The sequence below is a fragment of the Molothrus ater genome, chromosome 3, assembly GCF_012460135.2.
Source record: "Molothrus ater isolate BHLD 08-10-18 breed brown headed cowbird chromosome 3, BPBGC_Mater_1.1, whole genome shotgun sequence".
Taxonomy (NCBI): domain Eukaryota; kingdom Metazoa; phylum Chordata; class Aves; order Passeriformes; family Icteridae; genus Molothrus; species Molothrus ater.
Genome location: NC_050480.2, coordinates 55,208,651 through 55,234,228, shown reverse-complemented (window position 1 = coordinate 55,234,228; position 25,578 = coordinate 55,208,651). Strand labels below are relative to the sequence as shown.

Here is a 25,578-nt window from a genome sequence, read left to right as displayed (position 1 = left end):
ACATCACCTTTATTCATTTAAAACTTCATTTGTTGCAAGTTGCTAATAGGCAGTATAGGTGTGTGTCGCAGGTAAGACTTTTGGTTGCGCAGCTTCTCTGATCTGCTGCTGGTAATTGCCCATATCAGCTGTTTGCTTCTGAGGAAAGCAAGAAAACTACCATCTTGGAACACACTGTCAAGGCAGACACTGTCCTGTTTCTCAGAGTTGTCAACTTCTTCCCAAAGAATTAAGGTTTTTATTTCATACATTTGATTATGTGTAACATGCAATTATTTGTACATGTTCATGTCTGAACTCAGATGCTTTTCAACTAGATTGTGTTCAATTCTTTTTTACAATGATCATCTCAATAGATGCAGTCAGTAAATAAAAATGATTTAATTTCCTCATTTTAGAGATTACAATAATTCACTTTTGGTTTATTTCCCTATGCTCTTAGAGAACAAATCTAACCCTAGTTGAAAAATATTTATTTTGTATATTTGCAGCATCTGTTCTGGTATCAATATCCCAGTTGAAACTAAATAATCCCAGAATTTCTTATGAAGTTGTATCTCATTCACAGTCATCTGAAAACCAGATCTTTTTCATTTAAGTTCTTAACTCAGTATTTGGATATGCCATTTTAAGCGCAAGCTTTGAAAACTATCAGTGTCTATTAGCCATTATGGTGCCTTATTCAGTATTTTAAAAAATGCCCTTCAGGAAAAAAAAAACAAATTGAAGCATAACAGAAAAGGTTCAGTCTTAAAATTGTGCCACATCCAAATCTTAATATTGAAATAGTCCTAAATTTAGGGTATTCTAGATATTCATTATGAAAAATAAATACAGCTACTTCTGGGTTTGGGGCTGTTTAGGGGTTTTATAGTATAAGGGCAAGGAAACCCTCATACACCCCTTCAGAGAGCAGAAGTTTCCATTCACAGCAGAATGTTTATGGAGATCCATTACCTGAAATATATTTAAGAAGAAAATAGTTAAAAACTTTTTCTACAGAAATTATCACACAAATACAAAATAATATATTTTATCAATGTTCATTCATTCTCCATTAATTCTAGGTCTATGTCATTAAATGTCTTGGCTTTTTTCTCCTGTAGCTATGTTGTTATTCCTATATGTTATATATAGCAGCAGTACCTACAATTCCATTGGGGAATTAACACTGCATTGTATTAAACGTGTCCAAGCAATTAGCTCAAAGCCTGTTTGTGTTCCAGGGAACTCATATTTCAGAATGGGGTGTGGAAAGGAAAAAATTTACAGTTACACTGTCAGGCACAGCTAATTCCTCAAACCAGCCAAGGAACAATGGTGAATACTAAACCATCCTCATACCCTAAATTAATATCCTAAAGAATTGGTGTCCATTAAAAACCTCTTGATGCATTTCTTTCTTACTGAAAATTCCTACCCATATACAAGTACTTTTGGATGTTGAAGGAATATCTTCAACATAGAAAATCCTTAAAGGAAAGAAAAAGGAATTTTCATCTCTCTATCTCTGGACTTTTGGAGTTCAAAAACTTTCAGAGAAGGAGGTGATTTGGTATTGTTCTGAGTCAAATTGCTCTGACTGAGGAAATGACGAGAAGGAAACTACTTCCCTGTCTCGGGAACCATGTGGTGTTCCAAGATAAGGCAAGCACTTACTAATTCGAGTCCAGAAGCAGGAAATGTGATACATCCATTTCCTTTCAGGCAAACAACACAGTTCCGTGGCAGCACAAAACCTTTGCTTCTAGTGCAAAAATCTCAAAATTCAGAAAACTATTGCTCTTCTGTGGACGTACCGTTCTGTATTTGCTATTTGGATGTTATGGATAGGAACAGTACTTTTACTCCAGTCACATGGCCGCCAAAGTTTTGGGGTAAGGATATTGATTTTTTTTTCCAGAATATATTCCTAATGTAGATGCAGATATTTGTTGTGGATTGCCTTAAAATATACCTGTATATATTTTCAAGCTCAATCTTGGATGCAAAGAGTAATGAATAGGTTTTGTACTTCCTGCAGTGATAAGACTGTTTTCCAAATGTTTCTTTGACAAAGTTTTATCATGCTTTTAAATGAATGAAGACAGCAGAAGCTGCCAGGGCAAAATTGATTGTTTGTAAAAGTTCATTACTGAAGTCAGTTGAAAAGGTGTCCATTGACTTCAATCAATAGTCAGACCAGGTAGACATTCTCAACTGCTTAATGGGTGTACCTACACAGCAGACATGATCTGTTTCATCTCTTGATGAAAATGGGATAGCAAAGGCTAAATGTGTTCCAACATTTGGAATAAATTCTTATTCCTCCGCAATGAAAAGTTATTTGTAATTTGTTGTGCCGCCTTATGGTGAGATTTTCCTTATTCTTACCTCAATCTGTATTTTGTTTATTACCTATTACGGCTATTTTCTTTCACCCAAATCTGGGAATAGTTCATAAACTGAAATGTACAGTGTGAGGTGAAAGTATATGTTATACTGAAATTCATTCAGGGTAATTAGATTAATTGATTTGAACTTAAAGGATTCCATGCAATTGCTGTGGAAAATCTTTCCCTCCAAAGATTCCTTATGTTGCTTGCTATGTTTAATCTTAACATTTATTAGCAATTAGCTTAGAATTAATTACATACCTGTTTTTCTCTATTGTATTATTGCTATTGAGCAATGATCCCTCCAGGAATCTGACCACTACTTAAAACTAAAAAATAATATGCATCAGCGAAATACAACTTCAGTAGCACAGATGTGCCACTAGAAGAGTGGAAAAAAACCCCCATACAAGTGGATGGAAAGAAGTCCCTTTCCTTTCTTGTCATGAGGAACAAGAATCTGTTGAATGCCATCTAGGCTTCCTGCAGTCATACATATATTTTCCTACTGAGAGACCACAAAAGAATCCATTTTTGTGTATTGGCTAAAGAGTAGAGTACTGATATTTATCTTTGATAAACACTTGCAGATTAACTGTGGAAAAATTAGAGTTATTACTGTTTCTGAGTCTTTTGTCTGGAAGTTGTCTGCTGGACTCTGAAGAACAACAATCATTTTTTTACAGTGAAGATGGATATAATTCTAAAATGACTGTTTCAGAAAAAAAACTTGCTGCATTTGACAACACAGAGCAGGACACACCTTATCAGAGTTATTGCTGAAAGGGCCAGCACCTCCTTTCGTCCTCTTTGCTCACCTGGCTGGTCTGACACTGTACCCAGCCCTGATCACATCCCATTTGCTTAAGCTCTGACAGCAGATGAACCTCAGAAAATTGATTTTTTGTGAAGAGCTTTCATGGTTCTTGAAAGGGAAAATGCCTCTCAGATTTTTCTTACTTTTCTGCTAGATTTTAGAGGAGTGAATATAATTTTCTCTTTATTTCCTGTAGGTACATCATGTATGGTAGACTAGGAAGGGTGACTTTATAGTCTATGTTAGAAGATGATGACTGACATAAGCTCACTGTATGGAAACATCACTTAAAATTATAGAAGTGTGTTTCCTGATATCCTGGAGATACATGACTTGAGGTAAAAAAACCCAAATGAAACCAAACCTACACATAATAGATCTAAATAAAATTTAGTTCTTTATTAAATAAGAATGCAGTACTTTGAACTGAGTTTTTAGGACATGGCTTAAAGGCTCTTTTCTAAGCCACCCACCAATTAGTATTGTGAATGTTACTACATTACCATGATACATTTCTTCTCCCTGCAAGATGCTGAGAAGTCCCTGTGTGACTTCTCAGCATCTTCCGTGGACTCAGCCAAAGTGTAAACTTCAGCATAGGCACAAAAGTTTGCTGAGAGGGACTAAGTTCGTGAGAAAAAAATCAGTGCTGTAAAAACAGTCAAAGCAACTGTTCATAATGATATTTAATCTCTTATGATTTTATAAACCATCTATGGTCTAACAACTGGTTCCCTATGCTGGAAAATATAGAACAGGCATCCTGTTTTCTATAGCTGTCCAGTTTCCAGTGATAGCTTCACACAATAGCTTCTTAAAACTGACTAAGAATTTTAGAACAATGAACAAATAAGCTGTTCTCTGCTTACTTATGTGTGAGCACATATAAATCATTTTACAGTTGCTCCAGGCCAGTGCAAGCATGCCTTAAGCAAGCTGTGTAGAGAAAAACAAGATATAAACACCTCAGTATGAGTCATTCTGTGTGAGTTGTCTAAGTAGTCTAAACTCTTTTTCTCAGGCAAAGATCTTAAAAAATGATAATATTTTAAAAAATCAGTACAAGCTGATTTTGCAAGTTCTGTTTACAATCAGTGACAGACTGGAGAGTTAATAACTGTACTGCTTAGCTGTAGACCTTGCAGGAATTCTTCTTTGAATTCAGATGCCACCATCATAAATCTGCAGTATTTTTGGAATGCTAAATTATGCAGTGGAGGAAAACAAAGGAAGCAAAAAAGATGTTTTGCTGGCCTAAAATCACTTCTGCTAGGAAAAGAAAAATATCAAACTGTTCTTCTGTTTTAAATTAATGAGTTTATGATAGAACTCCTGGCCCTGTCAGCAAATGTCCTCTGTGTAATGTGTCATAAGCAAAAAATTTAGATCCTGACTCTCACTTGGCTAGGGCTTTTTCCTACTACAGATGTTTTGCAAAGTCTTTGTAGATATCCATGTCTGTTTCAGATATGTTGTCTGAGCTACTGCCAGGATGCAGGAACTCATTTCTATCAGGTGCCAGCTTCTGTGAAGCTTTGTAGCTGCTGCCCACCTCCTTTGCAGTGGGAATCCACGGTGTGGTACTTTGGAAGAGGTAACAAGAGAAGCAAGCACTTAAAGGCAGTCTCTGCTGAACTTCAGCACTGCTGATATCACATTGTAACTGTAGACAGAGAGTCTGGATTATATTTTTTATTACTAGTTTCAAAAGGAGGCTTAATAATAACTGAGTGAGAAATTCAAGGTTTGATACCCATTCATCAACAAATAATCTCACTTTTTACTGTTTTAATATAGACTTTATTGAGTTCATTTTGATTTATAAGATAACAGTGGGAGCAAAGATGTTTCCACTTAAACCAGGAGTGCATTTCTTGTAATTCCTAAAAGCATTTTCAGTTGCACACAAGTAAATACAATAAATGTCTTCAAGGCAATCCTATTTCTTCAGCATAGATAGCAATATAATTTCAGATCAGGAAATTTAATTTAAATAGTACATTTGATCAATGTGACAATAGCAGAGAGAAAAAGTGCAAGCAGATTTTAATCAACATTAACTTAGATCCCTAGACTGCCCTTCAGTCTAGTTTTACTCAAGTGTCTATTTAAAAATGCAACTTTAACATTTAATAACTTAAAAACACTAAGGACAATTTTTCTTTTCTTGAATAAGAATCCAGGGTGTTATTTGTTTGGTGTGTGGAAATAATGCCATATATCAGCTGGCTTCCAGCATTTTGAGATTGCAAACTGCTTGGCACACACTGTAGGCATTATTGCTTGGCCTCATAAGCTACAAATGCACCCATGTTTTAAAATATATCAGTTTTGCCTAGTCTCTCCCTCAACCCACTGGTCTTCTCCTCATTAAAATGTGTCTGTTTGTTTGAAAGAAGTCAGACCATGTGCACTGCTGAAGAAAATGGCATTAGGGATGAGCATATTCTAATGCCTCATGCTGTGTTTATCATGTTACTGGTGTAGCAATAATGGTGGTTAAGGCTGTGCATCACTCCCTTTGTGCACTGGAGTAATACTTGTGAAGGGCAGCACTGGCACAATCAGTATTACAGCTGCTGGGCAGCTGCAAAGTCCAGCCTAGAGAGCCATGGGACATGGATCTTCTGGGATCCTTCATGAGTGGCATTCATGGCAGTGTTGAAGCATAAGCAAGAGATCCAGCCCCGTTCCTGCAGGTAGGAAAAGCAGCATTTGTGGTGACCTGTGTGGTGCAGCAGGTTAAACCTCTTGGCTTACACTTGGATGTCTGTGTCAGCCCATTTCCAGCAGAGCCACTGGCTGGTCTGCCCTCATTCCCTTTGCTCCTGTTCCCATACTGTGCACACTTTCCATTCATACTTTAGCAGGCACCAAAAAGGCTCTGGGCCCTGCCCCAGCTGTCCTGCTGGAGATGTGCACACAGAAAGACTGCAGGCTGGAGCCAGCTGTGGAGCACCTGACAGCAGATGTGTCAGTGGGATCTTTTTACAGGCCACTTACAGTTCCTAGTCTGATGACTGAAAAAGACCAGTGTCTTTGAACCAGAGTCACACAGAGGGCTTTTATCCTGGCATTGCTAATAGGGCAGAGGATTTCAATAAGCTGACAATGCAACTCCCTTCCCGGCAGAAAGGAGGAAGTAAAGTTGTGACATAGAAACACTTGCAGATGATTTACACCACTGCTCTTTGTAGAGAAAACCTTCAGGGTTGAACTGGAAAAAAGAGGGAGGAGAACAAAACAAAATTAGAGCTTTGGATTCAGGTGCTCTATCAACCTCAAGGCTGTATTTCCTGAATTGTTATTATTCTTCAATTCTCTTTTCTCCCTTTTCAAAATCACCCCAGTGTGTGCATTCATTCTTCCTGGTATTTTAATTCATGGCAATGAGCCAAAATAGAGCAAGGTGATTGCAGACACTGCATCACTGGAAGTTTTTCCTTACAGTTTGTCTTTTGTTTTGTCAATTCTCTGTGATTTGGAAAAAAACACAGTAATTTTAAAAGTGCAATCTTTGGCAGCATATCACACATCATAAAGAATTCATATCACAAGGAATAAATTTTTTCCCAGGAGATAGAATCTCTTTCTGCAGAGTCTTTGGGTTAAATCACTAATGTCTACAAAAGTTTAGAAATGGGATGTGGAAAAATGAGCTTCTTCCTTTTGAAATTATCATGCTGGAGTCAGATGACTTCAGACTTTACAGGCTCCTGTGTTGGAAGCAGCCCCAATAGGAGAGCAGAGACAGAGAGACAAAATGCTTTCTTTCAACCTCTTCATGCAATTCTGTTGAGGTGTTTTAGGGAATATTTCCTTACAGTGCTTATCCAAAATAATAGGACTCCAAAATAATAGGACTCCAAAATAATAGGTACTCTTAGAAAACAGAGACCTAAAGTAAGGATAAAGCCTTACAACTGGGGACAGTAAATGAAAATTGAATTCCAGTGATAACTGATATTGCCGATTTTTAATTTATTTACTCTCATTGCATTTTAGCATTTAGTTAAAATGTTATACAAAAACCAGTTATGATTACCCAATAAGAATAAAAATGAAAAGCAAGTCAAATTCATTAATATATGGTGAATGGGAGGCAAAGGAGCAGAAAGATCTAAGGAAATGTTATCAGAGGAAGGAATGAACCATATTGATCTGGTGAAGTCAGACATATCTGAAGCACTTATATCTGAGTTCTTTGGTCAGGAGCCTTTACTAAAACCTTTCCTGTGTGACAGCCAGCCATATAATATATATGCAAAATGCATCTGAATCTGCAGCTCCCCATCTGGCATATACTGACACTATCTACAGCAACCACTCTCCTGCTCAGATTTCCCAGAGGGCTTTATCAAGCACTGTTTTAGCAAGTCTGCTTAACACTAGAATCTCAGAGTTTGAATTCTGCCTCATCAGGGTTACCGATCCACAGCTCAGGACTTTCAGCTTGGGATTTTAGCTCATGGTCTATGATATTAAGGGGCTCAAATAATTGAACAGACATTGAGCAGTGTCCATAATGATGGAGTTGATATGAGAGTTAATTGTGAACAAACATTTCTTCTGAATCCTCACCTATTTTTTACAATCAAATAAATAGCTCATACTTCCAGATTTGCTATTACAAATTTTCTCTAGTCATAGTTCTTTATTGCTTGCCCAACCTTTCATCTTCTGACTAAGATTTTTTCCTTTACTCATTCAAGATGGAGCCTTTAAAAAAGGCAAAAATTTTATTACTCAAACTACCTTTCCATACTTTTATGTCTTCTAATAACAAGTAGCAGTTTATCTTGCATTCTTATTTCAAAGCCAAGTACATCTACTGATGGTAGAATAAGACCTTGTTTTGAAGAGTGTATAATCCAAATGCCTTCCTCGTTGTTTTATTCTAGTATCAGTCAGTGGCAGGTGAATTTGGGCAACCCCATGGAGAAGTAGTCTAACATAAAACAGTAAATAATAAGGAGGGATTTCCTAGTTTAGTCAGAAAACTGTGAGAATTCACTATATGAAATGGCCAGGAAAACTGGCTGAAAAATACAGCCTTTTTTCTTAGCCCAGCAGATGTTGGTCAGATGGACTAATTAGACCAAAATTTCCTTAAAGTATATGCAAAATATGTGAATGGTGTGAGTGCATACTACAAGGTCTAGTGCAGACAGAAGTAGGGAATGCCTATACACCTTTGTGTCAGTCTTGTGTGGACAGACCATGTCCTTGGGACTGCAGATTTCCAATTCTGTCAAATAAGACACCTGGAAGCATACCTGGCTTAGTGGATGTGTAGCTGCGTTGAGTAAAGGCAATGGTGACATAAAGCTTTCTCACACTCCTCCTATGAGAAATTTTTATCAACTTCAGAATGTATTCAGACTCCTGAGCCAAGGTTCTTAACATGGAGTAAAATACCTTTATTCTTCCCAAATTCACTGAGAAATTGAATTGTCTTATTTTCCTACAGGCAAATTGAACTTAGAATAAGCTGGATTCCCTTTAATAAGGTTTTGGAAATAGGCATAATGGAAGACAGATTTTTGGTTGGGTTTCTGGTAGAGAAGATGGTATCAGATAGAATGGATAGAATATTTCAGGTCCCTATTTGAAAATCAGAGATCATTTCCCTGTGCTTCTTCATAAGAATGTTCTCAAGAGAAAAATTATGAGGTAAAATATGACACATGATTAGATAGAAAGGCATCTCTGGCTTTGCAAAGGTTTCCTGTAAACACACTGATTATTTCGAGTAGATTTAGCTGAGAAGCAGATGTACAACACAGATATAAAATATGATGCATTTAAACAACACTATGAAAGACAGTGAGATCTTTATTTTAATTTTTAATCCTTGAAATGTTTCCCTTCTTATTACCAGATTTAAATCTAGAGGACCTTCCTGCTCCTCAGTGAAATGCTACATGATGCCATAAATTTAATAGTGAAGCCATATTTCCAGGTTTACCTTGAATGAGTAACCTTCTTCAATTGATGAAGAACAATAGCAGTATCCCTGCACACTAAATTTGCAGAAATCAGGACTATGAAAATCCCATACATCTCAGCAGAGTTTTTAGAATAGGGGCCAGTTTTGCTTTTGTTACAAATGCCACACACTGGGACGTCAGAAAGACCCTGAGAACACAGGTTAACACCAGTAAAATTCAGTTTCACCTATATAAGAACTAAGACAGCCTTTCCCCCCCCCCTTGGAAAGGGCTGTAGGATTGTGCATCCTCGCAGGCCCAGCAGCATCAGAGTAACTTTTGCTGCATGGCTTCCAGAGCTAAAGATATTTCAGTTGCTTTCTTTTCCACTTCAGATGAGATACTGATCTGCATGACAATCCTGTGATAGAGATATAGAAAATATCACATAAGTAAATCACATATCAAGTGATCAAGTAGTCTGAAGCTGATTTAAGTATGCCACATAATTGGAACAGAAAACATGGTCGCCAGAAAACTTCTAGGGCAAGTGAGACGCACACACACACACCACCTTTCCTCTGCTTGAATCTGTTAAGATCTCTACAGGGAAGACTTTATTGTCCTATCTATCAGGTCAACTTCACCAGAAGATCTTCCCCTTTCCACTTCCCCTGAGCTGACTTGGGATGTGTCACAAGGCAGCGGAAGAGCAGCCTGGGCCAGTGACTCAAAGAGGACACAGCAGTCATATAAATAGTGATGATACTGAGAGCAATGGCAACAAGGGTGTGGAAGATAAAAAACAGCATGTGATGGTGAGGAGTTAGCAATGGCAGCAACTGCATTTGAACATCAGCTCTGCAGTGCCAGCATGACAGAAGTGAATCTTATTCTTTTGTAACACTCAAGGTCCCTGGCTCCTCATCTGAAGTCCGCCAGAAATATTTTCATATAAAAAAGAAATAAATCCATGATCCATTATGTAATTAAAAATGAAGACATTGCTCATCTTCCCCTTCTCAGCTTCAAGATGTCCCATGTTCCTGTTCACCCCAGCTGTGTTTGGGAAGAGCTGATCTGTATGCAACTTTTCACTTAGACTTCTCCTGCACATGGTGGTACTGTTTGTTGGAGTGGCCGTGCTTTTTGCTTCAGAAGACATATACTGTCTTCTGAAGGGCAAGAATTATCAAACTATCCCAAATTTATTATCATTATGTGTATTTTTATATTAGGTAAAAGATTTGATGAGCACATGAAAGTTTTGGCTTCTGTTACTGAAGTGAAGGGGACAATAACAATAGTCAGATATTGAGAAAGTCTGACTGAGAGAGGCTTAGACTGAAAAAGTTAATATGTAAATGCATTCCAAGATCTTATATGCAAGCCTGTCAGAGAGATAAAAGTAGATACTAATGAGGAACTTGTTTTTTTTCTTTGCCCTTATTCTGGCAAGCCCAAAGAAAAGAATATTATTACTGTAGTTGGATGAAAGCAGCAAACTATGTCACGAAGAGAAGAGACCGGTCTTATTCTTGCATTCTGTCTATTCGGAGGATGATTTCTTCCTGGTATATAAATTATTCTTTTAAAGTGAGTCTGTCATCCTCAGGCTGTGTTTTGTGGCATCCCAATTACTGCTTTTCTGCTTTACCCACCCCACTATACAGCCATTGATTTATCAAATGCTTTGCCATCTTTAGCAGGAAGGACACAAACCTGAGGTAGTAGAAAGAAAAGGAAAAGGTTTTTCAGAATATTATTTAAATAATAATCAAGCACACAGCATGCACACATTTTAGTAATTACACCTACATTATTGACTGATTATATGGTGCTGCTTGTTGTTACGTGAGCTGCCAGAAGCATCATTCTTTACCCACCAAATGCAGAAATCTGGTCTGTAGGAAACAAAGTCTATTTCTTCTTTCATGCACTACACCAGGAAATGTTTTGGAATGTGAAAGTGTCACAAACCAAAGCAACTTAGGGCTCTGTGTTCTCCCCAGGACAAATGCCCTGAGGCTGCATGGTCACCTGCTAGAGCTTGAGAGTGTTCATACTCACAATTGCTGGTCAGCACACTGTGGGTGCCATGGTTCTGCCTCAGTTCTTCTTGCAGAACTTATTGAAGGAAAATGCTCTGTATTTATACACAATTTCCCATTTTACCCTTGTAGTTCATTTTAAACAGGAATTAAATGAGTTTATAATATTTGTTAAAACCTTTGTGAGCCATATGACTGGCTCTGTGTGGTACCATCTCCCTTATACAGAAGATTAATCTGAAGCATGGAGGAGGAATGAAATGTCCAAAATCAAAAAATAGGAGCTCAAGGCAAAATTAAGGCTCAAGACTGAATCTTTTTCTTACTAAGACTATTTTCATTTAAGAGCCATATCCTTTTGTCTGGAAAAAAATAAAAGAAAATTTTAAAATAGTCAGAGAAGACTATCAACATTTATCAACAATGTAATTTTCCCCTGCTTCTCAAGGAGGAAGTTTCACTTATACAAAAATGTACTTATTCTGATTTTGAAATGTATTGTGCTTATTGTACTGAATTTGCACCAAGCAATCTGAAATTATTCTTCTAACACAATTTATTCCCTTCTACTTGAAGAGGCAGGAAAGACATTAATTTGATTTTCACATATTGAAGATGAGACAATTGTATTTTAAGATTTATCTGTTAAATGACCACAACGAAAATTCCATCAACAATACAAATATATACAGCATTGTTATAAAATAACATCTGGGAAATTTTCAGCAAAATAAATGGGGGAGAGAAAAAAAAAATAGTTGGTTTAATATAACATATAAACTTCTTTGGGATCTGACAAATGCTTGCTGAAGGAAAGATCCATGGCAGTTTCTGTTTCTCACCAGAGGACTCTGACTTGCTTCTCTGGCACCTTATTTGCAGGAGAAAATTAATTCCCTATTTCAGACATTTGCTTTCACAATCCAGCATCCTAACACACACTTATGACATGTTTCACCATTTGAGTGACATTTGTTAATTTTAAACTTTTTGCTTTTAAAAATTATGTTACATCAAAACCATCTCTCTGCTATCTAGGGTAATGGAAGATTAATCAACCCAGCAAACATGTGGCTTCTGTGGGAAGTGCATAAGTTTTGCAGGCACAATATAAGCAAAGAAGGAAGCCATTAAGCTGCTCTGTTAATTGAAAAGTGTATGAATCTGAGGGCAAGCAGGACCTGGGCCAGCCTGGTACAAATACAGCGTCTCAGACACTACTGGCTCATGTGAGACAAGCACAACATCCCACTTCATAGTTTCTCCAGCCTGGATCCTTTGTCCTGGGTCAAGAAGAGTTGACTAATACTTCTGATCAGTGATCCATTCATTTAGAAATTATGTCAGCATTTCTTAACTTCTGGTTGCACAGATTTTTTCTGACTGCTACCTCATTGGATCTCTTAGCCCACACTGATATTGATGTTCGTAGAAATATTTGGTGCACTCTCTCAAACAGATTGATGTTCACCCAGAAAGTACTAGGACAAAGAAAGATCAGGTTTTGAACCTCAGGTAAGTAACTGAAGAGTACAGTACTATCACATATAAACATACTTCTGTGTTCTCAAAATGCTCACTATTAAACTTTTTCCAGAGGAAGATGTGCATCAGGAGATTTTTTTGCATTTCTGGTTGTAGGTCAGGTATTACTGTAGTGAAAAAAAATATAGATCACTATTCCTGCTCCTTGAATACTTATTTATTGGATACTTCAGAAAAGTATTCAGCAAGTTCACAAACAGCTCTTCCTTCCATTCTTTGACTTTGTACATCTTTTTAAATTTTCACCTGAAGAAGGTCCTTGTTTTAGCAATCTCAAAAAATAATGAGATTGTAAATAGAGCAGTAAGCAGTATTTTTAATAATGTCTATTTCTGAACAAGTAATGCAGAAGTCAGCTGTCAGCAGAACACACTGTGGAAGTATTTCAAAGGCAGTATGTTATGAGTGAGAAAGGACTCTCTTGGAGAAATGTCACAATTTTGAGCCTCAGTAAATTTCTTTCAACTTCTGCCAAGACACCATGCTGCACATTTCATTAATTCTATCTATGTTAATCATAGAATCATAGAATGGTTTGGCTTGGAAGGGAATTTAAAGATCATCTAGTTCCAAGTTGTCTGCCATAGGAAGGATTACCTTCCAATATTTTGCTAAATACATGGTGTGTATTCAAAAGGGAGAGTAAGAGCTATGGAACTGTAAAGGGGAGATTGCTCCTCTCCTGGGAAACAGGGGAACAGATGAGCAGGTTGCAGGGGGAGAGGGAGAGAGATTGCACTGCCAAAAGCAAGGAGCAGAAACAAGGTCTTGCCTCAGGTGACAGAAAGGGACTCTTGAGCCTCACAGGGACATGAGCAGAGCCTTCAGCACTACTGCCAGCACTGCCTTGGGAGCCACTCTGTAGAGGATGCACTGGGAAGGCTGAAATGTCACCCTTCTTTTCTAGTGTAGCTAGTGTCTCCAGGCACTCAGAGTGTGCTTTCTTACTCTGAATCTTTTGAAATATTCTTCTCTATATTCTTATAAGACTTGGACTTCCAGTATAATTCCTGGCTTTTGTGGGTTCTTAAAGTAAGAGCGAGCTCCACCTGAAGCTGTATCTGGATCAGGCACTGACTAAAGAATTACTATGGTGGGAATGAGGATGTTTTCTATATATTCCTCACATTCTTCCCAATAACACCTTCAAACACTTGTGTTATGTTCCACCTCTGGATGTCTTCAGTTTTCTTAAATCTAGGCTACATATTTCAGTATTTCATCCTTAATTTTAAAAGTTTTAGAAAATTCTGATTAATTTTAAGGTCTGTTCACATATGAGATTCCTTATTCTCGGGTGTAAATTATTTTAATCAATTAAGTAATAAGTATAATGCCGTATTGTTCTGCGTCAGACTGTGATTTAGTGTTTGATTTAGGTTTATAAAGAGGCCCTATAGCTTAGCTGTGCTTTTGTGAGGTGGGTAAGAAGTCTGGCCAGAGGATTGCTTGCTGCATATGCGGAAATGATCAAACTCTATTACTGCTTTTGTTATGCACTAGGAATCACAATGAAACCACATAGTAACAAAGTATGCCTGAAGGAGTCTTTGCTTTGTTTTACATAGTTGTGCCAAAGGCATTAAATTAAACATGCTGACATCTCTATCTTAGATGTTTCCTTCTGATTTTTACAATTACTCTTTATTTGTCATTCCATTAAAAATCAACTGCCAGTAATATCACGGGAACATCATTAATTCTGAGTTGGTTTGTGGGATATTGAGATGGCATATTCCACTCCTCTGGCTTTTTATCACAATGAATTATATTAGTAATCAAAGCAAATGTACTCTAGTCCATGAAGATCATTCTGGATATCACTGTGGATGTCAAGAAATATGAATTTAAGAACAGACTTAGCCTTATGCTCCTCCATGAGTGCAGATATTTGCATCAAGGTACAAAACCGTGCAAGCTTTACATCTTTAAACTTCTGAACACTTTTGCTATGCCTTGGTTTACTTCACTTTCAAAGCCTCTGCAAAATGCTAGCCCTAAGTGTTTGTGGTGATGCAATTCAGAATTTTTCTGGTTTTTGAGGTACTAAGAAAATCTCTGTAATCTTCTATTGGAATGTTTTTCAATAGCTTTTTCTGGCTCCCTGTTTTACCAGAATGAAGGTGGTTTCTGTATACTTTCGATTCCAGCATCAGTTTCCAACAGAGGGCAATCTTGTTCCTAGATAGGTTCCTCATTTGTGAAGTTAACCCTCTGATGAACAACCAGCCCCTCTGCATTTCAAAAGGAGCATTGATCCAAAAGCATGGACTACCTTTTTTTTTTTTCTTTTTTAAACTTGTCATTTAATTAATAATTTTTTGATGCTTCTGGAGCCCATTTTCTTACCTGATTGATGAAAATCTTAGAAACTGCACAAAGTTATGCCAGTGTGGACCTTGAGCTGTCATTTGTTCTACCTTCTGTTTTCAAGACAGGATTAACAGGATTGACTGATGTTGCTTTTTAAAATCTTTACTGGGGATGGATGCACTATATGCCTGGATTATCTATGCTAGTTCTTACCTGTTCTCATAGCTAGAAACAGATTTTTAATTTCCTTTGCTTTATTTTAAACTCAACACTTCTTATTTTATCTGCTGTGGACATGAAAAAGCCTGTTATTAGGTGAAGTGGGAGAATTACTCTCTGTTGCTGTAAATCTTGCAGTAGCACAGGCAGAATAAAACACCCCTTTAGCAAGTTTGTGTCTGAATGCAGAGCTCTGATATTTCTGGCAGCAACTCTATCTCACTTATTAGTTCTTATGCCTGCACAGTCTACTTTTCTTTCAGCTAATTTTCCCCTACAGATTCTGTTTTCTGGACATCACAACTACCTGAACCAATTTGTGCTGCAGCCTGTCCCTCAGTCATCTTACAAGAGTCATGTGTGAAGTTTCTTGAAGTTGCCATGACTAAGATCACAGCTGGCTGATATTACGCAGCAACTGATTCATCCACCGAACTGAATCATGGGCTGCCTACAAATGATTAATGAGAGGCTGTTTTGCTAACACAATTAGTGGCAATTGGGAAGATAGTAATATCAACACTTGTCAGATATAAAGAAATTGCTTTTTTGAGCTCAGCATGACAACAGTAGCATAGGAGCTGGCTACTGATACTAGCCCCAGCTTTAAAATTATTTCTTGGAGCTGGTAGAACTAGCATAAAATTTCAAGTATTGCTACTTATTTCAAGCCTTCTGTGGTGGGAAGAAGTGGTGGCTCTTTGGGCCCCAGGTGTACTTCATTTCCCAACTCGTTGCCTGGGATACATGAGGATGGGTAGCTGTAGCCTGTTCAGATTAGAGCTGTACATTTGCTATTGTTGAGGAATCCACTCAGTGCAGGTAACTTGGGGTGCAGCTGCAGGGACAGCTGCAGGCTGTGTTCTGGGGGGCAGGAGGCTGAGCCCAAGGCAGGAGCCTGTGACCTGCTGACCCTTTGCATAAAAAATGGGCCCAGGGACCTGTGGCCCTGCCGCGGGATCGGACTTGGACTCTTTGAGACAGTAGGAGCCAAGCACCCCAGATTTTCCCACCCTTAGACTATGAGGGCATAAAAGCCTAGAGTTTCCTTTGTTCTGGGTTCCTTCTTGGAGGCTGTTGTTATTGCATCTTGATCAAATGATTTTTAGGATCTAAAGTTCTGAGACTCTGCTGTGGGACACCAGGGGTTGAGCTGGTAAGGAAACCTGGTCTGATTGTGTGGGTCAGGGGGTGTAGCTGTGAAAGGGTTTCTGTCCCAGCTCTGGTGGTATGAGTGTCACTGCCGGAGTGGCTCCTGGTTGCTCAGACAGGAAGGTGTCCTTAACACTGGAGCTGTGAGGAAGTTGCTGTGAGTTTGTTCAAGCTCTGAAGAACCCTGGCTGGTCCAGTCTGGTTTTGCACAGAAGAGGCTCTGTTATGATCCTCTGCTAATGACAGCTGAACCTCGCTTGAAACCTGACACTCCTCAAAAATAGTGTCTGAACCATTGATACTGTCAGTTTAATGGCTTTGTAAAGTGTGGAATGCAATTCATGCTTTAGTACACTAGCTGGTGCTCTATACTAAGCTGTGCAATGGATGAGTGAGGTATGAATTCCCCTCCTGGTTTGCATGTGTTTTATACCTGCTTTTGACACCGAGTTTTCATTTTGGGAAAAGATCATCTCAGTAAAAAAAAGGCTGAGCTGATTTTTTCATGTTTGAAATCAAACCCTCTACTAGTTACCAAGGCTTTTCAGCTTTGGGGCAAGGCAAGCTGAAGTTGCTGGTGCAAATGTGTGTGCATGTAGGGAGAGGAATGCTTACCAACTTAAACAAGTTTTGAGGAGCTGGCATATGACATCACATAAAGGAGAGAGAGCTAGCAAAAAGAGTCTTTTCCATTTCTCTTTCCCTTGCATTCAGTACTTTCTCCTATCTTCCTCCACCCTACCCTGGTTCATGCTCTGAGATGCTCTCATTGGGGGTGCTGCTTACATGAGTTTGAAAGGTACTACTCTCTCACTATGGCCAGCTGTAGAGTTTTCCAAAGCATATATTTGTGAGCATGGGGGAAGGAAGATCCTGTGTCCACCTTAATTTTACACCTTGGGGAACTTACCATAATGGTATAGGAAATATACAGCTCCCAAGGATTTCCTGAGGTCAAGGAACAAAGTCCTATTGCAGCTCATTGCAGCCAGAGCTGAGGGCAAGAGAGAGATTCCATGGGAAAATGAATCCCCAACACAAATGTGTTTTGAATTCAAAGGGATGGCTGATATGATCCATAAAACGAAAGAAAATGAAATTCGCAGAAGTAAAAGTTGCCCTGGTATGTCTGCAAGAATCCTGCAAGCCTACATGATAGAAGTAGGATACTCTATCACAAAAATCAAATCTATTTTATGAAGATTTTGGGTATTTCAGAGACTGAAATAGGTAGGGATTGTGTTGCTATTTTTCAGTGAGGTAAACCCAAAGAGAGGAAGAAGAGAACTTAGTACACTTCTGACAAGACTTACTGATTGGTATGAGCCACCTTTGGTTGATTCTGTTTCAGGTGTCCAGGCCAGATGGGAAAAAAATTTTCAGGGCCCAGTCCTAGGAAAAACATCTTATCAGCCAGTCTATCATCACATGTTACTAATGTGATGTTTAAATTGTGTCTAAATTTCTCCAGTGTGGATTCTGTCAAGAAATAAGCACTTGCCAGGAGTTATCAATTTGATAGGATATATGCTATCCCTTAATATATATAGTTCATGGAAGTGATGAAATTTTTAAAGAAAGCTTCAATGATCAAGAAAAAGTTTTGCACAGCAGATGCAATAATCCCCTGCACAAACCTGTAGTACCACATTTCCATAACACTGCATGCAGAAACTAGAGATGAGGAAACAGGGAGACTTCAGAAGAAATTGCCTGATCTAGATAGATGTTGGGTTGACAAATGTGCTGACTTAATGTTCAGATCTGGGGGTAACATTAAGAAGTTATGGGTGTTACTGTGGGTTCTGAAATGCCAACCTTTTTTGTATCGTCATTTGGAAGTCTCACAGATAGAAAAGTAAAGTGGCTAAGATATCCAATTGCTTTTTTACCTTAGCCTTTCACTTCTGACTTTGTACCTCAAAGTCTGTCCTGCATTGTTGTTAAAAGTCTTTGTTCTTCAGCTCAGCTGGTGTTACAGGTGAGAATGGAGAATTGACTGAGGTGAGTTATCGAATCTTTTCCGTTGTGGCACAATCAAATAAAGCAGGCAGTGTGAGCAGCCTGAAAACATCCAGATCAAAAACATATTTAGGGGACTGGGCCCTGGGTAGTTGTTGTTTTTAGCAGCATCCCTAACTTATCCCCAGATCTTTCTTCTTACTGTTTTCCTTAAAAGCAGAGGACAGAATGACAGGCACAGCTCTCAGGAAACCGTAAGTTATTACAATGGCCCCTTGGGAGACACTTTGTATCAGTGTCATCCTGACTCCCCCCGAAGGCTAGCTCTGCTCTGGCACTGCCCAGATTAAGGAAGAGAAAAACAATTTGGTGAAGGCCAGATGTTCCACTCAAAATCCCAGGTGCAGCAAGTCCCACTCTGTCTTTGATCTTTTTCTCTGTTTGATAATATTTTCTCCGATGTACCTCAGGGCTGTGATTGTTGGACATTCTAAAGAGGAAATCAATGGGCATAGATTTACAATTCCACAATATAAGGTTTTAGAACAGATTTACATTTCTGTGAAATTCATCCTCTGCAGGGAGTAAGCAAAGAACAAGTTTCACCCAATAGTGACCCACCGCTCCAACTGAAGTCAGTGAGATTTTGGGAAGAGAAAAAACGAAATGTCTGTAACCAATGGGTCTAGTGATATTTCTGTAATAAGAACCAAGGGGGTTAAATGTAGGTCCAAATGGAGAAGAGAACATATGGAGTCCTGGCAACTGAAATAGTCAGTGTGAACCCAGCTGTGCTTCATCAGGGAATAATTTGACCCTCGATTTTTCCATCATATATGGAGATAGAGAAATAAAAGAACTAACCAAGTTAAAGAAAATGACGCCATTATCCAAAGGGATAATTGTCTGTGCTGTACCTCCAGCACAGGGGAACAGCACGTGGGAAGGACTGAAGAGCTGCACTCAATACTTTTGTCAATTCCCTTATCTGCTTTTAACAGTGTGAGACTCTGGTTAGATTGTGCAGGTGGTGCAAATCATGACTCAAGGGATACAGGGACAAATCCTCACCATGGTGCAACCCCAGAGCCAGGTACACTTGTGCTGCTTGCTGTGCTTCTGCTTATGCTGGAGGCTGCTGAGCCCCGTGGAGATCCCCTTTGCCAGCTGAGAGCCCAAAGAGTTGCAGGGATATCCATTGGCAGCACAGAGCCCTGTGCCTGGGGGATTCCTTGGCAGCCTCAAATACAACCAACTAGCATTTGAGCTGAAGTGCAGAAGAAATGAGCACAAGAAAGGATTATTTCTTGCTCCCATAGCCATGCAGGGACAGCAGTAGTGCGTGGGAAGTGCTGTCTTCAGGACTCCCCCTGGGGTTTATTCAACTGGAGGTCACCAAGTCCTGGCTCTCCCTTCCCACCTTTGGGAGTATGAGTAGGAACTTGCAGTAACAGAGTGTATTCGATCTATTAAAATGGCATAATAAGCTATTCCTGACCAAAAGGGGCACAGTAAGTCCTGCTGTGTCTCTAAAGATGTTTTATAAAGGGCAGAATCACACTGAGCTTGTGAGAAGAAGGCTGCTGATAAGTGATCTGATCTGAAGCCAAGAGTTGCAGTGCAGGATGCTGCTTGTGGGTTCTTGTAGAAAGCAGACAGGGCAGTCACCAATTGTCTTTAGTGTGTCCAGTCAAAAGTTTTTGAGTTGTAGAAATTAGAGCTTAAAGAAAATTTGTCTTTTAGGGTCAAGTCTGATCTGTCTTGGAAGGAAAGGACACCAAAGTTCTCCTGAGAGGGAGCAGCCCCCTGAAACCATATCCAATGCATTATCCTTGCCAGTCTTTATTTGAAAAGGATAATGTTATAAGCTTACCTGAAAGCAGAGGTTACAGGCCAGGAACAGTAGGATTGTGAGTCTTCCAAGTATGAATCACAGCACAAGCAATTTTTCCCTGAAGGGAGAAGAGTAAGAAGGTAGATAAGGAAGATAATAATGACTGCTTCTTAAAGTGCAATTAACTAATAAACATGTACATTTCTTCTACTGGAAGCAAAGATAATGCTTCTTTCCGCTTTCCTGAAGTGTCTTGTCCTAAGTTAAGGGCTGACTTAAAACAAAACAATCTGTTCCAGGGTGCCAGTACTGAGGTGCCTCTGTCTGCAAATCAGTCCTGCCTGGCACCTCTCCTCCCTCTTCATGGTGTGCTGGCTGCTCTCCATAGCCATCAGTCAGGCTGCTCATTCTCCTTGCATCTTCAGCACCTGCTTTAGCCAAGTCCCACAACTCAGATGCACTGTCATTATTATAGGGCTTGGAAATGACTGTACAGCACCATAAATTCAGCGGAAACTCTTTAGTGGCTGCTAGAAAATTCTGAGCCTCTAATGTGTGCATCCCAGTCCTGGAGTTAATACCTTCTGTCTGGCACAGTGTTATTGGGCCTGCTGTTCAGTATGCTCTAGGAGTTACTCACCTTCCTCTATCTAATGAACACATTTTGCTTTCTCACAAAAATGCTTCACAAATATGAGACAACAGTACAGACAGAACAAACATGTTTCAAGGTGTCCCATGGATATTTTTTTGCTTATCCCCTCTTTGCTCCACCAGTTGTCAACATAGTGTTCCTTCTTGTTTTAGATCCAAACCCTTCTTGAATTTTGAGAGGATCTATAAAGGTTTTGCATTTATTTCAGGCCTTATCCAGGATTACAAGTATATATCTGGACTTTTTACAACAGCAATAATGCTGGTGCTCAGTTGCAAACCGAGTGAAGTTTTCTGAAGTAACTGTCCTCTTCTTAGAAATATACAAAGAAAAATCACATCTCTCCATCCTGTGAGACCATGTGCAAGAGAAAAAAATCCTAGCCATTGGTTTTGTTTTTCTGTTTGTTCTTTTTCAGATCTTGTAGGCTTTAAAAACATTTCTAAAAGAGCTAGAAATTGACTTTTCTTAATGGCAGATTAATCCATCTTTAAATTGGTCATTGGGGATAGGAAATATTCAAGAGACTTAGTATTACAAATGGTTATCTCTGACCAAAATTATTTAGGATATAGTCATTTACATTAATTACTGTGAGGATTTAAACTATCTGTTGCTCAGCAGTAAAAGGCTGGGAAGTGTTCTCATGTTGTAATAAATACAGAGCTTACTCCACTAAGAGCATGGCAGAGGGTGCATCACTGTTTTAATAGGTGAGTTTGCAAACACATACACACAGACCATAAAGGTCTATAACCAGAAGGACAAGTCTGCATAAATCCACACCTCCTCTTGCCCAGAGAAGGAAATACTTGGCAGTTTTATAACACTTGGAGCTGGTGAGTGGCTGATTCTGGGAAAGGCTAAAGACTTTCCTTGCCTTGGTACAGAAACTGATATTAAATATGCGTTTTTGGATTTCATTGTTTTCATTTCTGGATGTTGTTGAATTATGGAAAGTAAACAAGCAACCAATAAAAAAACCAAAACAATCCCCAAAACCAAAACAAAACACCAAAAAAACCCCAAAACCCCACAAAACACCCAAATATTATGTAGTAAGAGAACCTTCAACTGTTGTGTTTGTGTTGTGAAGTTCATGTGTTACTAAGACCTAAGGGCCATTTCATCGTTTTAGGAGGCTGGCATCTTAAATTAATTTTCTTGCAGGAATATCGCTCAGAGTTACTTCAATAACTTTGAGATTAATTTTTGCTGTATTTCAGAGCAGATAACAATAGCCTTCACAGTGTCCATGGTGATTGGACTGGTGATTGGAGGGATCATCTGGGCATTTTTCACCTGCCTGTCCCGTCGCAGAGCTAGTGCCCACATCTCCCAGGGGAGCCCCTCATCCTTCAGCCGTCGGTCCAGACCCTCCTCCCACGGCCACACTGCCAGCAGGACTGGATTTTACCGCAACAGCAGCTGTGAACGTCGGAGCAACCTCAGCCTGGCCAGCCTCACCTTCCAGCGGCAAGCCTCCTTGGAGCAGGCCAACTCCTTCCCCAGGAAGTCCAGCTTCCGCGCATCCACCTTCCACCCTTTTCTGCAGTGTCCTCCCCTGCCTGTGGAGACGAACAGTCAGCTGATCACCCTCACTCCCACAAACACCACCACAACCCTTGTGGCAAGCACCACCAACAGCTTGACTCGACCTGAATTCCACTGGTCTAACAACAACCTCCGCATCTGCCACTCCACACAAACCCCACCTCCTGCCTATGAAACCATCATAAAAGCTTTCCCAGAATCCTGAGCTTCAGCCTCCTGCAAACACACATATACATCTTAGGTGGAACCACAATTATCTGAACAATTTTCTGTGCATGATGAAGATGCACAGAAGTGCATCTGAGAAGTCTCTATCTGCAGCTGCAGAGGGGACATACTTTGCCAAGAGGCATGTAGAAGTGATTTCATGGAGCCCAACATCCCACTGTCTGAGAGATCACTTGTCTTTGCCCTGCTGGCTTTTATTTACTGCTCTGCTGTATGCTTGCATATTTATACTGTTGTATCTTTAATTGCAGCTATTGTCTCTTTATTTTAGAGGGAAAAATGCTGCCACATAAAAACAAAATCATTTCTTGAAGAAACAGATAATACTAGAGATTACTGATATACACAGCACATCAATGCAAATGTCACTGTTCCTTCTTTTAAGAAGTTTTGATTTCACATGTTTTTGTTACATTTTCAGAGCGCCTCCTGTTACCCACTTTCTTGCTATAACCCCAGAAAAGCTTCAGTCTGAGGAACCTTAGATGCAGACCTCATAGAGGATGCAGTCCTGGCTACTGTAGACATCCTGTTCTGTTGATTGCAAATATCTGATCTGAAAAGACCCATATTAGGGATGCTTGTTTCAAATTCCCCACAGTGTGGGAAAAAAAATTGTGAAGTATATATAGCTTAATGAACAAAGTTTTGAACAACATACTAAATGCATGATAACAATTATAAAGACTTTTCTGTCAGCAGCCAGCAGAACAGGTAGTCATGTTTTTAATACCCAGTGAGGCTGTATGGGCAGAGCTCCTCATGTTTCATTTTTCTAGCTCTGGCTATCCAGATAAGCAGTATGAATGACAACTATTTTTTAATTAAGTTTCCTGATTTCCTATGGGGTTAGTCATTTCCTTATTTCAAATGTTTTTTTCTCAAATTGTACCAATGTTTAATTCTTTCTTTTATTCATTGAAATCCTGTCTTTCACTAAAACAAGATTTCAGACATCTGTGGCTGAATACAGGGATTGTATAATGAATTGGGATATGAAGATAAAGATGAAGTACTTAGTTGAGGCTTACATGTATTCTTGACTTTTATATGTGTGTCATGTCAAGCTAACCCCTGGCTTAGTAGAGACTAATTGCAGTGATATGACAAATGTTCAGGATTTGGAAATAACAGAGACAAATGGGTCTTACCCAAATTAAGTCTTATTGTATGAGTTTCCTGTTAAATTTTTTCAAATTAAGGGTGAAGAATTTCCACAAGTAGAGGAGCTGCCACACTCCACACTGCAAATGCAAATATGCCCGTTGTTTCTAAAAGGCTTGGGCAATACCAACCTCAGGACTCCTGATTCTGAGGGAGCTTCTGTAGGGAGAACAAGTTCTTGTCTCTCTTCTGGGAGAGACAAAGATTCAGCAGCTTTTGAGAATGGGCAAAATGCTTAACATCTCCCAGATTTTCCAGGCTTTTGGAGACTGGCAGCATGCATCCCTTTGCTGAGGTCAACATCCTTTGGGAAACACTGGCATTTGGGAAACATCTCTGATCTGCAGTATTCCAGCCCAATATCCACCCATTCACAAATAATGCTAAAAACATTGAGCTTCAAGCAATACTTACTGTAAACAACAAGTATTCCTTATTGTAAAGGCAAATTATTTTGCTTACTATTTACTGACTGGATTTCATTGTTTTAGTGTGCAGCACATCTGGAGAGATGTATGTCATTGCTAGAACAACCATTTACAGAGTCTACAGAGCATTTCACTGTGCACACTATGGTTCTAGCACACCCAGAACTTGCTGATAAGATTGTAACACTGCATTTGGCTGATCACAGGCTACAAACTTAAAATAGCAGTCCTCTGAAGAAAGAGAGAAAGAAAGAAATTTATGCTTTTTCATTCATTAATATTCTTTTTTACATTTAGAGATTTTCATTGCATGCAAAAATATGTTCAAAGTGTCCTTCTTATAGAATAGGTGATGCAGCCTATTCTAACCAGACTACAAAAAGTAGAATTCAAGCATGCTCCTTTTGTTTAGTGGGTTTTATGGACTGTGGAAGAGACAACTTACCCTACCAGCTGTGTACCCAGCATGCATCCAGCTGGCCAAAACTGCTTGTTCCTTGAGAGTGAAATCATTTTAGATGAGTAAATTTTTACTTCTGGATTGTAAGTGCATGTTACATTACAGTAGAACTTTCCACAGCACAATTATTACACAATTATTACTTGTATTATACTGTATTTAGTAAACATTGTAAAGAGGGAAGCTTAAATGCACTGTATATTTTTTTCCTCCTGAAATCTGCACTGGATATCGAAACATTTCTTATGTACCCTGGACTAGGGAGACTAAAAAAAACACATTTGGTGCATAGCCAATATGACTGTCAGAAGCCTAAAACTTGTTTTCACATCTGAAAGAAATGTTTTGCAAGCATTCAGGAAGCTTCGGAATGTGGAATAAAGTTAGATGCTATAATCTCAAGCTCATGTTTTTTCTTAATGATGAATATGGTGATTTAAATAAAAGATCCTTTAAAGGGAAGAGTATTATCTTCAATTATGCAAGCTGATACAGTTAGAAATGTGAATGAGGACTCCCTCCTTCCTTTGCTTCTGTGGGGAAACACCCCAAAACTGAAGATGTTATTTGAAGTCAGGGTCAGAATTTGCCCTATGAGAACAGCTTCAACGGATTACAAGTGAGAAGGTCTCTCACAAGTAACAGCGCTTACAGGTTTTAAATCCACTGCTTTTTAAGTGCTTCGGCTTCAATTCACATTGCGTTTGAGCGAATGCTTGCTTTAAGCAAAAGGGCAATCACTATAAGGTTCATGCTAAAATGGACTCATGCACATTTTATTGCATTAGGACCAAAGCACACTGCACAGGACCAACCCCCAAATTAACACTGGGATTCAGGAATCATTGTGTGTTTGATATGCAAAAAATATTATATTTGCTTGATGAAAGA

General features: G+C 39.0%; 1 protein-coding gene across 1 annotated transcript; it reads left to right on the top strand.

Annotated features, from left to right (window-relative positions):
- The first annotated feature begins 1,627 nt into the window (after window positions 1–1,627).
- MYCT1 (MYC target 1) lies at window positions 1,628–25,089 on the top strand. The gene is made up of 2 exons (XM_036381373.2): window positions 1,628–1,877; window positions 22,080–25,089. The coding sequence occupies exons 1-2, from the start codon at window positions 1,628–1,630 to the stop codon at window positions 22,610–22,612; spliced, it is 783 nt and encodes a 260-aa protein (XP_036237266.2). The 3' UTR covers window positions 22,613–25,089.
- Window positions 25,090–25,578: the final 489 nt, after the last annotated feature.